Source organism: Onychomys torridus, chromosome 13 (assembly GCF_903995425.1).
Source record: "Onychomys torridus chromosome 13, mOncTor1.1, whole genome shotgun sequence".
Lineage (NCBI taxonomy): Eukaryota > Metazoa > Chordata > Mammalia > Rodentia > Cricetidae > Onychomys > Onychomys torridus.
This window is the reverse complement of record NC_050455.1, coordinates 12,313,161-12,329,112: the sequence shown is the minus strand read 5'-3', so window position 1 is coordinate 12,329,112 and position 15,952 is coordinate 12,313,161. Positions and strand designations below refer to the sequence as shown.

At 37.1% G+C, this 15,952-nt stretch overlaps 1 protein-coding gene across 1 annotated transcript in view; it reads right to left on the bottom strand.

The window, feature by feature from the left end:
- Nucleotides 1–7,169: 7,169 nt before the first annotated feature.
- The window catches only part of LOC118594905 (putative Polycomb group protein ASXL3), a 49,649-nt gene continuing 40,866 nt past the window's right edge, over nucleotides 7,170–15,952 (bottom strand). Inside the window, exon 3 of the mRNA XM_036205160.1 lies at nucleotides 7,170–7,349. Within this exon, the coding sequence (XP_036061053.1) occupies nucleotides 7,229–7,349 (121 nt within the window). The 3' untranslated portion in view covers nucleotides 7,170–7,228. The remainder of the gene's footprint in view (nucleotides 7,350–15,952) is intronic.

The following is a 15,952-nucleotide window of genomic DNA, read 5'->3' as shown; positions in this document are numbered from 1 at the left end:
TTTCATACAAGGAAATAAGTATTTATTACCATGGGAAGTGTAAAGAAACTTATTATAAACAGGTAAAAGTCCTCTCAACCTTTCCCACACCCCCCCCAAAAAAAATCCCACATGCTACACTACAACAGGAGTAGCAGCGGTCTTATCTTTTTATAAAATCCACACACTCAATACTATGGACTGGGCAAATTTTATACTTATTGCATAATGAAAGACTTTTTTTTCTGTGACTAGGAGATTTTCCAGTAGAAACTGTTATATTTTTGGCTTTTAATAAGTGATAGAATCTTAGATGGCTTAAAAAAAATCTTCTCATATAGATATACTGGCTAACCATTTATAGAACACTTAAACAGTGAAGTAATACAGGACATTTTGTTTACATGTCGTCTTAACTGCTCATACAATGAAGTAACAAAGACTTGTATACAGTGATTACTGTATAGCTATCTTTTACAAACAGATTTCAAAAATTGAGTTTTTAACTGGAAGGGTCCATTAAAAATGTTGAAAAGTACCTTCTAACATAAGTACCTAGTCAATTATGCACAGTATCAATCTTTAAACCTGTGCTAACTTAATGGAGGGCGGGAGTGAAGAGGTTACTCCAAATAGAAGGAAAAATCATACAGGAGAAACAAATGGACAGGATGGATTGCTCCACAAAGCCCATTGATTAGTTGCCATTTCTAAAGCAGTGCCTTTAAGAGAAAGTTATGGAGAGATAAGAGTCAAGAGAGAATTATGTACCATGGTGCATGAGGTTAGTATAATCTTTTATTTTATTACTTTTTATTTTTTGAGATTATAACATAATTATACCATTTCCTCCTTCCTTTTGCTTCCTCCAAATGCCCCTTCTTGCTCTCTTGCAAATTTATGGTCTCTTTTTTCATAATTGTTATTATGAGCATATATATTTCTAAATACATAAATACAAACTGTTCAGTCTGTATGGTACTTGTATGTTTGTTTTCAAGGCTAATCATTTGGTACTGGATAACCAATCGGATGGAGTGCACTTTTCTAGGGAAGACTATTTCTTTTCCTCTTTGCATTCCATTGTTGTTTATATATTTTTTTTTTATGTAGGGTTGAGATCTCCTCGGCTTTCCCTCCATCCACAATAGCATGTCTATTACTGCCCTTGTTCAGCTCCTATTTAGACAGTCATGTGGCTGAGATTTTGTGGGTATAGCTTCCACATTTCTAAGAGTCACTACCTCACAGTTAATTCCCTGTTTCTCTGGTGTTTCCAGTTTCCATCACCTCTTCTGCAATGTTCCCTGAGCTCCAGTGCAGGAGTGATTTTGTAGCTGTCACTGTGGGGACTGAGATCCATAACTTTTCATTAATTGCTGCAGAACACATGTTAATGGTAACAAAGAGCTCTTTAGTTGGACTTAAGACTCGTTCAACATGAAGAAAATCATACCTCGTACAGGAAACCTAACCAGCCTAGGGCTAAAGAAGACATGGTATAATCCTTTTTTTTTTTTTTTTTCTTTTTTTTTTTCTTTTCTCAAGACCAGGTTTGTCTGTGTAGCCCTGGCTGTCCTGGAACTTGCTTTATAGATTAGTGTGGTCTTGAACTCACAGAGATCCACCTGCCTCTGCCTCCTAAGTGCTGGGACTAAAGGCATGTGCCATCTCACTGAGTAACCTGGTATACTTTTTTAAAAATCACAGCAAACAGCCCATTCTACCCGCAGGAGATGACAGTGGGCCTGCAAGGGTTTGTAACGTCTGTCAGCACAAGGAGAGATTTTAATTTCTAGGTCAACCTAGAAGAAAATAGACCAATGAGGAACCCATACTATTGGCATGCAGGAGAGATGACAAGAACTTAACCAGCACAGCCATGGTAGAGATGTGTTAGGATGTGAGGGAAAACTCAAGGAACTTGGGATGGACAGAGAGGTCTTTCAGTTCCATGGTGCAGCGCTTACCTAGCAAGTGTGGGGCCCTGGGTTCTAGCTTCTGCTAAAAGCAAGTGAAAAGAGCATTGACTACAGATGCCAGATAAATGTTGGGGTGGGATTATGATTGTTTCCGGGACTACAGGTAAGCTGCAGTATAATTAATTAGACAACATGGAAGAGAAAGGGTTGGAGGCAATAGAAAATTTACTTCTGGACTTTGAAGGTATACAAAAATCATATATATACATCAGAGTTGATGTTGGGATTGAAGGTGAACACTGGGGACCATCAACATACATAAGACATTTAGGGTGGAGACACCTGAGACATGTCAGACAGAGGAAAAAGGAGCAAAATTACTCACTTGAGTTAATTATATTCCGACCTTCAAAAAACATCTTAAAAATATTCCTGACATCAAAGAAAGGGGAAAATGTTATAAAGATTTCATTATAATATTATTAGATATTCTCTAATATAAGCACATGATCATTTTAGAAGCCGGAATAACTCTCAACTTGCCAGTACATATAACCTATGAATAGGAATTAACCTAGAAGATCTTGACAGGAAGATCTTAATATAATTTTCCTTTTGAAAATAATGTAAGAACATAACTAAATATTTGCCCATGGACGAAAAAGAAAAATCACTCCAGATCACAATTCCTCAAACATTTTAAACTTTGCGTTTTGTAAAATGTACCTAAGTATCATACAAGAATATTTCATATCTATAACACACTCTTTCTGATACTATTACAAAAGCACCATAAATAAAATGTTAAAGTGTTGGTTGGTTAAATGTCCTGTCTTCTTGTTTCATTCAGTGGTCTTCAACCCTTCTGTACATTAGAATTTTAGGGAAATTTTTTAAATGCCAATGTCAGGACTCTACACCTACTAAACAATGTCAACAACAAAATGTCAGAGAGGCCCAAGCATTAGTGTTTTCTATTATCTTTCTAAGTGACCTTTGCTTGCAGTCAGGTGTCCCACTGATGCCACCTGTGGACATCTACATTTATGCATAACTGAAATAAGTGATGGTAGGAATCTCTCAATCTTTATTTTTTGTTATAACTCATGGTATGTTCTTAGGATATGTTTGTAAAGATGGAGTAATTAACTCCTAGGATATGGGTTTATACAGACCTCTGTGAAAAATACCAAGAGAATTTGAAAAGAGTTGTTTTGGTTCACACCTACAAGAGTGACAAATAAATGGGGAGAAGCATTGGTTGGAGATAAATCAAAGTGCATGGGTTGATGAATTAGACAAACGTAAACAGAATAATCAGCAAGGACAGGTTTATCTTATTTTTATTATTGTTAGTAAGACCAAATGCTGACCCACATACCTGTTTACTCCTTTGTTTTATACATTTGCACACCTCTGTGTATATTCCTGGACCATGAAGCTCCAAGGCCATTATATTTTTCCTTTTATTTTAATAATGCCTTCTAAGGCATTTAACATATTCGCTAAAATATTTTCTTTGTGAGTTAATTGTCATTTGCTGCTATTCCTGATTCGCAAATGCCTGAGAAGCCCCAGGATGTTCTTCCTTCCCTTTGTACTTCCCAGCTGTTAAAGGTCATTCCTTATCAAGGAGGGATCTTATAATTCTCATAATTCTTCCCCAATGGTATGAACGGCTGGTATCTGAATTTTCTACCATTTCTGTATCTTTATCAACATCAAACGCACAAGCACAATAGTTCAATAAGAACTTATCATTTGTCATGACTCCCTACAGTTCAGAAAGGAAGAGAGGTGCTCCCCTGGCCATTACCTCAAGTCTGCTCCCTCCTCTCTTTCTGTCTCTGGCTGTATTCATCTAAAATTCCCTGATCAGCAGAATGTCAGGAAAACTCAGCTCAGAATTTAGCTGGCTATGAGGAAATTTTTACCTTTAAATGTTTGATAAAGGAAACAGCTAAAAATAATTAGAACAGCCATTGCTGTTTAAGACTGATGTTCATAACAGTGATTTAATTTAGCATTTTTCTTTCTTTAACCACTTATATTTTCATGATACTTTGTCTACTGATGTCATCTTTGATTGGACATATGAACATATTTAAAAAACACACTTTAAAAAAATGCTTAGTGAAATTCAAATACCATAGTATTATGCTGGTATAAAACACATCTTTAAAATATGGGTAGAATTATATAGTCAAAAACAAACTCTTATGAAAGATCTAATTTCAGGATAAGCCTTCTTGTGGAAATTACATTTTGAAAAGGAAGCACTACCACAAAGATGTGAATTCAAGTGTTGTTCTCTTCCCCAAAAATAGTATGTGACACATTAAAAACAGCAATTAAGTATCAGCAGCAGGTCTAAATGAGACACAGTCCACATGACTCTTATCTTAATCCCCTCATCACGGAAAAGTGATGCAGAAGAGATCGAAGTCGACTGCGGGGATTTCAGAAGTGCTTAGGCATGGTACAAACCAACAGAAACAGTTTTAATTCTGGGGTGAGGTGCCAGGATGACAAAGGAGGGGATGAACAAGATCAGTGCCAATGTTTAAAGAGAACATACAGCAATTGTATGTGAGAGTGTGTGTGTCTAAGTGTGTGTGTATGTACATGTAAATAAACTTCTGCCTTAGTATAATAAAATATTCCTTAGGAGCATATGTATTCTGATAATCCCATGAAGAGAAATGTAGTTCTGGATAAAACAGACTTTTGAATACTGAATGAATACATTCCAACCAGGCCAACAAAGAATTCCTCCAGAGAACAACTAACTGGAGTCAGGAGAAGAGAGTGAATGGGGCATGACTACGATCAGGGTAGAAAGCAGGAGAACGGCAAACTAAGGTCAAAGTTCAAGAAAAACCACTGCAAATCTGTTTCCACTTTCCTGACCAAATGGCAACTCACTTAATGCCTGAGAATGCTCTGGAACACTGTTTCTCTTTATGCAAAAATGGAACAGCTGTTCATGTCTGCCTTCATTGTACAATCTTCCCAAAAATCAGGATGGAGACTATCATGGCTTTGGGGTATTTGTCAGACATTAGGTGAGAAAAGCCCCAGTCTACTAGTTGAAAGTGAATTAATAGTCCAGAGGCTCTAGACTGCCACTTACTTAAGCTTTCAGAAATCGTTCCTTGATGGGCCTGCCACCAACTTCCACGGAATCAATATTCCTTCCAGCTAAGACAGGATATCTCAAGGTGCTGCATTCATCTCTAAGCACAGCTTCATGAGTTGCTAAGACAGTATGGCTACTGAGCACAGCTCCATTTAAAGTGCCTTTGGGGTGAAGCGAGTGTACCCTTAGATGCTAGTAGCACCAGCAACATCAGCATATTGTGAGAGGCTAACCATAACAGCTTAAATAGCCTACACACACGATCCTATTGCCAATGACAGGTTATAAGCATAGTTGTATTTGGTCTGGTTTAGTCGGGCGGTGTGAGGAGGGAATCCATCTAATGCTAATAACTCCCAATAACATTAAGAGAAAAACTATCTGGAGGCCTCCAAACTCTGTGAGAATAGAAAGCCGTTATGACATCTGCAAGCAAAACACCCAAGTTCTCTACACATTTTTCCACATAGCTCCACACACACAGAAAAATGTGCAGATATAAAAAGGAAAAAACAAACAAACAAAAACAAAAACAAAAAACCCACTATTATAAACTGTAAACACTTGGTGTTTGCTTTCAAGCATTGCATTTGCTTGAATAATGACTATCTGATCGACTTCACACATTGATTCTTAAAGCAGTCTCCTGGGATACAACATAAGGTATCATTATTTCATTTTCAATACACACACAGTGAACAAATGTCAGAGCAAAGCCGTAAACTCCACGTTCTAAAAGGGTAAACATTTGCTGACCCTAAAATCATTCCTTTTGCCACTGGGTTTGACAAAGGGGAGTTTAAAGCAAACTCTGGGAGTTTTCAAAATAAACATTAAACTAGTACATTCCTTTGTCTCCCATTTCCTCCTTGGTTTGTTCTTGCCTCCTAATAGGCATGTTTTTCTTCTTTTTTCCCCCTCTTTTCTCTGGGGACCCCCCACTTCAAATCCAACATTTTCTTGTAGCTTATTGTGATGGAAAAAACAAGCCAAGGCTCACATCCTATCTCTTCCTATTGGAATTGTGAGAAGTTAAGCAACATACCCTACTTTGCTCAGCTTCAATTTCCTCATGTATAAAATGAAGAAACAGCACCCTCTTTCTCAATGCTTCTGTGAGGATTTAATGAACTAAAAAATAGAAAGCACTTGGCCCTGTGCCCGACACTGATCACTTACTGCACAAATGTGAGTTTCCTGCCCTTTTGCCAGGATAACATTCAACCAGCAGCTCTAATGATATTTACAGACACACACATCTGTGTTTCCTTTTGGGTCTCTACCTGAACTTCCTGTACATTCAACACTCAGCACACTTCATTCCCTAATGAAAATAATTGAAATGATATTATATGAATAATTAGAAACGAAGAAGCACCAAATTCCTAAAGAACATATCCAAAACAGATGAAACTTTAGCAAATTCTTTGTAAGCAGCCCAAGAAAAATTAGATGTATGTATCCTACGATATTCCTTGAAAGTACAACCCAATTTGGTTCTTAGTACAACAGTCAAAATAATGAGGTGCTTTCAGTGAAGACAAAACAATCCATTCACCCTTAGCCTCAAAAATTAATGTAATCAGGCTACTTTCCTCAGAGTCCTAACCAAATGGGGAATGAGCAGACTACAACTTCTATAAAGAAGACCATGGAGATGTAGTCAGTATTCACAGGGAAGATGCCTTGGGGACACTTCAGGGGGAAAATATTTCTATCTAATATTACTGGATGGATTTTACGATTAGATAAATTTGTGTATAACATATAGCTACAGGTGACAAAGACTGTAATTGAAGCAGAAAAATTAAAAAGCACTCTATAGCCTTTCCCATTTTCACTTCCCAACAAATCCCACTTTCTGAGTTTCCATTCTAGTCTGCATTGTCACACTAGAGCAGCAGAAATGACAGATGTGAGTGACGTCAATTGGGGAATCTCTCTCACCACCTTTTCATCCAGTCATTCAGCTCACACTGCCTGGCCTTCAGGCATCCTGTAACTCTCTTGTGTCCACTAGATATGAATAGGGGAAATGAGTGACTGCTATGGGGTTCCATACAGGAAGACCCTCAATGTCCATTTCACCCACAACACTAGCTGGTACCTACCCGGAAGGAATGAACGGAACCACTCCAATGCAATCCCAGCCACTCCTGCTAGTTCAAGCATTCGGGTCAGCATCACCTCATGACCACCACGAAAGCAGCTGAGGCTCTAATACAATCATCATGGAAAGGTGTCCCAAATCCTTCATTCGAGGAAGAGCCTTCATACACACCAACGCTGTCTCCAAGCCATGCCGGGGTCTGAAACCAGACTGGAAAATATTATATATGTGTATATATAGTAAAACTCCCACAAAGCACTCTTCTACTATGTCATATTTATTTACAGCCACTGAATCCATCTCTATATATATGTATCGCCTTTTCAGGGTGGAGATAAGTACACTCAGGGGAATGTCCTTTCCAGTAGAAGGGACGCAGTAAACCCAGGAAGACCTGGTGCTGCCCGGTAAGGCGATTGAGGCGATCCCAAATGGAACATACTTTGTCCTGAAGGGAAGAGAGAAAACACAATGTAGGTTTTCAAGCCTGATCTTCTAATCATTAAACAGGATCAAACAATGCTTATATATTTCTAAGGAGTCTTAGCTGTCCCAGGAAATAGCAGTGGCAGATTAACTTTTGAAGCTCCATTTGATCTTACTAATTTACAAGCATCTCTTGACTTGCCACGAATCTCACTGTGTGGGCAACTCTTTCATAATCCTAGTCACCACAGCCTCAAATATACTCCTAGACTGTCCACTATGAAGAGCTCTAGACATGGGCACAGGGCTCATAATCTTAGGCTGAACAACAACTTCAGAAGTGTAAATGATCGAGAGCCAACCCAAGAGCTTAAAAAGTAAAAAGAATTAAAACTAAAACAAAATCTTTTTATTCTCCTTTCTGAATAGGTTTCTCAAAAACAATGTGGAAGACACTGCAAGGAGATCTCAAGGATTAGCCAGAGAGTTAGCTATTCATATTTTCTTGGGCCCTTTGTTGAAAGACTGAAGACTAACTCCTTTTCAGCTCATTCCTTAGTCAAAAATCATGCAATGTTGACAACTACCTACAATTCAGTACCGCCACAAAATTTCAGCAAGTTTCTGTTCCCAGGACATATTCAGAATAAAATTATTTAGATCACCACAGCTTTGTTGTCTATGTACTTACCCTAAATTATTATTATTATTATTATTATTATTATTATTATTATTAATAATATTATTATATAAAGCAAACTATGATGTAAAAACTCTGTTATAGTCAATTTCATGTGACACTAATGGAATCCTGCCTCCCTATCTCCACTTGACTTCCTCTACTGGCCAGGTGCATCTCATTCCTGTCAGTAACATTCATTTTACATTAAAATGAAAGATCTTTAAAATGTCCATCTGCCATATTACTTCTGCTGTCTACCTCATATATACTTTCACTCACTACTCAATTATTCTGCAGATGTCAAATACCCAGAGATCGTTAAGACGGATTTGGACCTGATTTCTACCAACTATAGTACTCATTATGCTTGTCTGTGTGTACTTAACAAACTTCATCTCATAGAAAGTGGCATGCCTTTCACTAAGACTCATGTAAAGAATGACTGACTCATCTAGATGGAAGATAATTCAGAAAATAATATTTTTAAATTCATAGGGATATAAAACTAAAAGGATAATCTATTAGTGGCACAGTTCAAATTTACTATCAAGCTGGAACTTAGCATTATGCCACTCACACTGGAAGTCCTTATATCTGACATATGGCTTACCCCTGGCTGCACAACCCAAGGTTCTGACCACAAAATCACTCAAAGAATAAAACTTTTAAAGCCATCCTGTAGGCAGATACTAGCCATAGGTATCTACAAGTAATAGATATTTGATCAAATAAATGTGTACCATGATCCCAGAACTGCATGTAAAACACAAATATGAAAAAGGTGTGCCAACAGCTTTCTGGAATTTAGCTAGGTTTAGAAAAACATGTAAATGAAACAACAACACTAAAGGCTTCCCGTGGAACAGAAAGAAAGGAAATTAATTTCTGCCAAGGTACTGTGGAAAAGTTTCCCCAGGGGAGTTGACAACCTGGATCTTAAATCACGAACAGAAATTACAGTGATAGTGGCCATAATGAGCAGCCAAAGCATTAGGATCTATGCAACTTACCAAAACTTTAAAAAGCACTACTCCTAAATAAAATATATTCTATGCTATATGTAGTTAAATAAGCAGTAAATCAATTTCAGTATCAAGGAAAACTCTTAACACAGTATGGACATTCAATAAACACCAAAATGTAAGACTCAATGACAGGACATTAATAACTGCATAGATTTAGCAAATAATGTCTCCCTACACATACAGAGGTAGACATCCTAAGATGGTGTTCTTGTTCTCTCTTAAAATCTATCCCCCAAAAATTCATTTTCTGTGCTTAAAGCTTCACGAACAAATTTTGAGCAAAACTTGGATGACTCTAAGAATCTAATTAAATGAAGAAGGATGCCTTGCCACTGCACTGCACATCGGAAAACCCCTTCTCCTAGAATCCAAAACACTTGGCTTCTGGTCCATGAAGAAACAATTGTTTTAAGTCTTATCATGGAATCTTAATAAAGAACACTAACTATAACTCCTTTTTAAATTCTGATAAAACTTTATAGAAAATAAGAAGAAATAATCATATATCTTTTTGAAATTTAAAGCATTTGAAAATAGTGTGCCAAAATGCTACTGTATATTATTTCAGAATACAAGTTGGACGCCATTCCATCGTGATTAGCTGTTTCCAAGTTACAAACAGAGCAGCCAAAAGTGAAAATTTCTATACCAAATATCTTAAACTTGGCAGCACATTTTCCAAGGTTTTCCAAATTACTTTATCTTTGTAACACCCTTACGATGCAAATAAAGTTGGATTTACTCTACTTTACTGGGAAGACAAGAGAAAAAGACTGAGTGAGTTATCTAGGATAACACATTATGTTTAAAGCAGAAAAAGAGCTAGAATTTGCATTTCCATTCAGTCAATCAGAAAATTTCATCAGCTTATTATATGAAGAGAACCACAGGAGAAAGAAAAATCAATGAGACATAAATTCCACCATCAATGAAATGGCAGTCCTATTACAACATGGGAAATTTAAGAGCTTATTAGACACCACGGCAAAGGAACACACATATCACATTAGCATGAAATAGCAAAGATAAAGTGATGAATGGAGGCTGGAGGAGGAAAACATCACATTTGAACTGGGCCTTGAAGGTAGAGATGGAAGGGGTTTTCACAAGCTAAGCAGAGTCTATAGACCTAAAATATGTGGAAAGTACATGTAATGTGCAAGAGTGATTTTTATATGTAAAAATGTTGATACATGTCTAATATCAATCAAGCACAAGAAGCAAACTGAGTGACAATTAAGATGTGAGGGAGGCTGGCACTAATTCCAAATTAGGGCACTTCCTTAACTTTCCCCCCTCTCTCATTTCTCCCTGAGAACAAACCTATCTCCCTCAGAAGTGTGCCAAAATATATGCCCTGGCTTCCCTTTCAGGTCAATAGAAATGTGCGTCTGGCATATGGGGCATCGGGACAGTCAATACATACTTCCAGAACATGTCTCTAAAGTGATTTCACACAATCTCGTTTCAGCTACAGGTTCTCTACTACTAGGATTAAAACAGAAGTACAGAGACGGCAAAGCATCACGACCCAAGGACCTGTGTGCTTGAGTACTCGAAAGACAGCACGATCTACCTCACTGTCTCTTGGATCCCCTCGACAGATGCTAACCTGGGAAGTGAACTATAGTGTGACTAATCCATTTGTTTCCATGGCTCACAATAGCATAGCAAACCTACACATTAGCTTAGAGTCATAAGTTGTGATTTAAAGAGCAATTAGAAATCATTTGTTTGGTCTCAGTTTTCAACACCCATAAAAAACTACCTGAAAGTACTAATTACAAATGGCTTCCTAAACTCAGCAATACACATTTATAATGTGTTTTAAATTTTATTTTCAAATTTTAATTTATATTAACCATATATGATATAAAGGACAGTATCTATTTCCTTCTACAACTGAGGAATTAAACAGTATATGATGAATTAGTTATAAATGAAATTTGATAGTCTCAAATGGAACTTTATTTAACCTTACTTAATCTGATAAACTATATATAATAGATAAAAAATTCAGTGTGGTATGAGTTTATATATGTATGTATATACATATATACATACATACACACACACACACACACACACACACATATATATATACACACACACACATCCTATACCATACTGATAACTAAAAATCCACTCAAAAGAAGACTCAAATGATTATTACTACCAAGGAAACCTGAGAAATGATTTTGCTTCAATTCTCTTTAGGTAACAAGTTTCCATTTACTTGTTGGGCTCTTCATGTCATATAATATTATTTTAATATTATTAAATCTAAATATGTAATTGGTCTTCATTTTATTTATATAGCAATAAGAAAGAGATATAAAGTACAAACAAGATAATACCATAATATTTAAAAACATGAATTCATAATAGTCACAAACAGGTCCAGTGGGAAAATCTGAGAAAAAGAAAACAACGTGGGTGCAGTAGGACCCTTTTGATTCAATGTCTTGGCCCTTGCCTCATATATCTTATCCTCATATGTCCTTGAAAAATTAACTGGGCTAAGGAAGGTCAGAAAAATGTTCTTTTCATTTCATAGGCTCACTGACCCTGGCTGGGTTCAACTGACTTTCTGGATCAGTCTATGGAGGGAAACAGGACCAATCAATTCTGGCCCTCCCTTGGGTAAGATCTAAAGGCAAAGAAGAGCCCACAAAACCAGAGCTAGAATTTTAGTTATACATGTACATTTACAATGCTACTTTTCTTTTACCTTAACTCCTGCCAACCAGTTCACAAGCATGTACTACTGGAAGTCTACACAATGAATGCAGGGCCAGGCTGATCTTGGAAACCCATTGGTGGATGAAAAACATGTGAAAGACACATATGTCCAACCAGAGCTTAAAGCAGGACATCTATCCTTTCTTCCTTGGATAGTCGTACCCTGTATCTACTACTGAGCTTTTGTAGAGTGTCCTCATATTCCAAACTGACCAGTCTTTTTGAGGTTGAGAGAAAAGCCAGATATTCACCAGCTTTGCTAGTGAAGACAGTGCATGTCCTTTTTACAAGCCCAAGTTTACTTGTCTTTAGACACAAGAGCCTAAGGCTATACGAGCTGTCAAGACTAGAAACAAAACACTATAATTCCAAGTGAAAATCCAGTCATAGCTTAGCTTATCCTAAAGCAGAAAGGGCTTTGAAAGATCTGATGACTAAAGGAGAGTTTGTGTTCATATTAAGTCTCCAAGCCATTTTCAAATTGGAAAAATACTGACCTCAGTAGATGGTCTTCTGTAGAAATCAGTCCTGACCCTGTCTCTTTAGCAAGGACAGAATTCCCTGTTTGTTATTTAGAACCAGACTCTCCTATGTTCTCCAAGAAAAGAAACAGTTTCTTAATAAAAGTTAGACACTGCTTGGGTGGGTGGACACAAGGGAAAGGGAAGAGTAGCCTTTAAATTCTGGGCACTTAATTTGTTTTAGGTTGTGCAGAAATGCATTGAGATTTCTTTCAAAATTCTTCATCCCCTTATTAAAAAAAAAAAAGAAAAAGAAAAAGAACGCAGCACAACTAACCTATTTACAAAGAAATTTATAAAATACTGAAAATGGAAAGTGACAACTGGTTTTGTGTAATATGGAATAAAAGGGGATGTCTAAAGATGACAAATACTGATCTCAATCAAGTTAACTTCTCCAGCACTAAAGTTGGATTTTTAACTGGGAGCACTAAGCTGGAAGTGGTGGCACACACATGTTAGCCCCGGCATGTAGGAGAAAGATGCAGAAGGAAGAGAGGCACAAGGCAATCTTGTCATAGAGCAATGTTGATGACAGCTTGGGATCATGAGATTCTGTCTTGTAGATGAATTTCTATTTGGTCTTATTACATAAAAAAAAAAAAAAAAAAAAACCCACAGAACCAAATATAAGGGTGAAAGCCTTATAGAGATCAGGGAAACAGGGAAAGCCACCAGCCAACTTTACCTCACCAACTCTGCAGTTTCCAAATGAAGCAACTTCCTGTTTACTTACACCTATATGCCTTGCTGTTCTGCCATCTGATTTGCTCTCTCCATTCAGCTACATCACTTCCTCTTCCTACCCAGCTCTGTCACTTCCTGTCTCTCTGTAAAAGCCTCCAGACCTCTGTAGTTAACTAGCTTTGGAATTTAAAGTGTGTGCCACCACACCTGGCTCTGTTTCCAGTGTGGCCTTGAACATACAGAGATGCTGCCTGCCAAGTGACAGGATTAAGGGCATGTGCTACCATTGCCCGATTTCTTTGTTTACTTTAAATGGCTTGCTATTTCCTCTGATCTCCAGGCAAGCTTCTTTATTAAAGCACAAATAAAATAACACCACATTTTAACACAAATAAAATATCACCACATTTCCCCTTTTTTGTCTAATAAAAAATAAAAAAATTTAAAAACTTGTAACTATTGAATCTACTCTGAAGAAAAAAGATATAGAAATGATAGAATAAAGGATAGATTACTGAATCTACTCTGAAAAGAAAAAAAAAGAAAATGGGCATCAAAGACATTCCATATGGAGACATCCTACAGGACACAGAAAGAAGCAACTGAGAGACTTTAGACCTGTAGGCTGAAGATGGATGTCCCAATGTTGCTGAGGCACTTTGGGTGACTATTCAGGCAGACAGCTGTCTCTGTCATTCTAGGTTTTTGGAAGTTGCTTATAATGTTCTTCCTATTTATTTAGGTAATATTATATCCTTCTGGGTTCTTTGATGTTGTTGAAGACTAGATAGTTATAATTATAATTTTCCTTGTTTATGATAAAAGATAAATTAGATATGAAATTTTAGATTCACAAATATAGGACAGATAGAATATTTTCTTTAATTTTGCAAAATACAAAGAGACTAGATATTGTTTCTGTAATTCTTGCTTGATAACTGTTCTATTGCTTGTAATTTTACTGTGTTAAAGTTAAAACCTTCCTTTTTGTTTAGACAGAAAAGGGGAAATTCTGTGAGATAATGCTTTTGTACACCAGTTTAGTAAAACACTGATAGGCCAGTAACCAGGCAGGAAGTATAGGCAGGGCGAGCACACTAAAGGAATGGTGGGAAGAGGAAGAGAGGAGTCAGGAATTACCAGCCAGATAGAGAGGAAGCAAGATGACAAGGCAGAACTGAGAAAAGGTACCAAGCCCATGGCTAAAAATAGGTAAGAATTATGGGTTAACTTAAGTGCAAGAGCTAGTCAGTAATAAGCCTGAGCTAATGGCCGAGCAGGTATAAATAATATTAGGCCTCTGTGTGATTATTTTATAAAAGGCTGTGGGACTGTGGGTGAGAGATCTGTCCCAATCACAGGCCAGGCGGGACACAGGAAATCTGACTACAGTGTCAAAAAAAATAAAAAGAATCAAAATCCTAAAACCAAAAAAAGTGAGCTGTAGTGTTGCATTTGTTCCTGACTCATCATTTAGAAGGAGATGTTGGGAATCTCAAAGGGAGCTTCAATGCCAAGTGCAGCACAGAAAAAAATTCAGATTTTAGTCATTCTCTTGACTAATCATTAACGACAAGATGTTCCAGTGACTCTTAGTGAATGCTGCTATTCTATTTCAGGTAACCAGCAAGTCTCCTTCACTGAACACACATTAACTAGAGAACTAAACAAAATCCATTATGCAAATGGCTATATTTCATGAAGGAATGATAAAGAACAACTCAGACATGATTTCTAGATAACCACAGACTGGAGGTTCTACATATACTAGAAAAGGAAAAAGTCCTGTTTTTGTACCTCTTTGGAAAAAAAGTAAATGGGTGATAGAAGGGTTACTGCCAAGTGGTCACAGTAGAGGCTATAAATAAATGGAGCACTACATGGTGATTCTCTGAATAAAGAAATGTCCTTAAAAAGACAGTAGTAGACTTCTAAGATTATACTCATATTTAGCTGTACCTCCTTTAGTTTTCATATTCATATCTCTCAAAAGAGAAAACCAAGAACCAAGCCCTCCATACTCCCACTGACATGTGCTTCAAATAAGCGCCATCTATTTTCATTCATTTTTTCCCCACAAGTATCCAGACTACAATCATCTAAAATCAGTTTTTCCATTATACATACATTTTGTTAGCAGCCATGCTTTGGCCATCATTAGCCTATTCCTTAGAAACAGTTCTGGATCTCTAACTCCCCAAAGCACATTTTACACCTTCGCAGAGCTATTCTTCTGACACAAACAGTAAGAAGCTGTATCTGAAGTATGCATTCTGACATTCATAGCTCAGATCTCCACTGCAAGTCACCACCTTTACATCCATCAGTCATGGCATTTAGGATATGCCCAAAGCTGGAGTGTCCACCACATATATATGAGCTATGAAATGTCCTTCTCCCATTCACTGACCATAGTTACAAGGAAGCCATTAACTTGTAAAGTTGTCTGAACATGCTTTATCTCAAGCAAGTCTTGAAAATCAGTGATAAACTTCACTATAATATACAATCTAATATATATAAGACACCAAGCTTGTATCAAAACAACTACCAAGAATGGGATGTGTGTGTGTGTGTGTGTGTGTGTGTGTGTTTGCATGTGCTCATGTGTATATATGTGACAGAATCATATCATTGGTAACTTTTGAATGTGGGTGTGCACACATGCATGTGTATTTATATGCGTGCATACAAGTACGTGTGGGTGTACTTGCAGTGT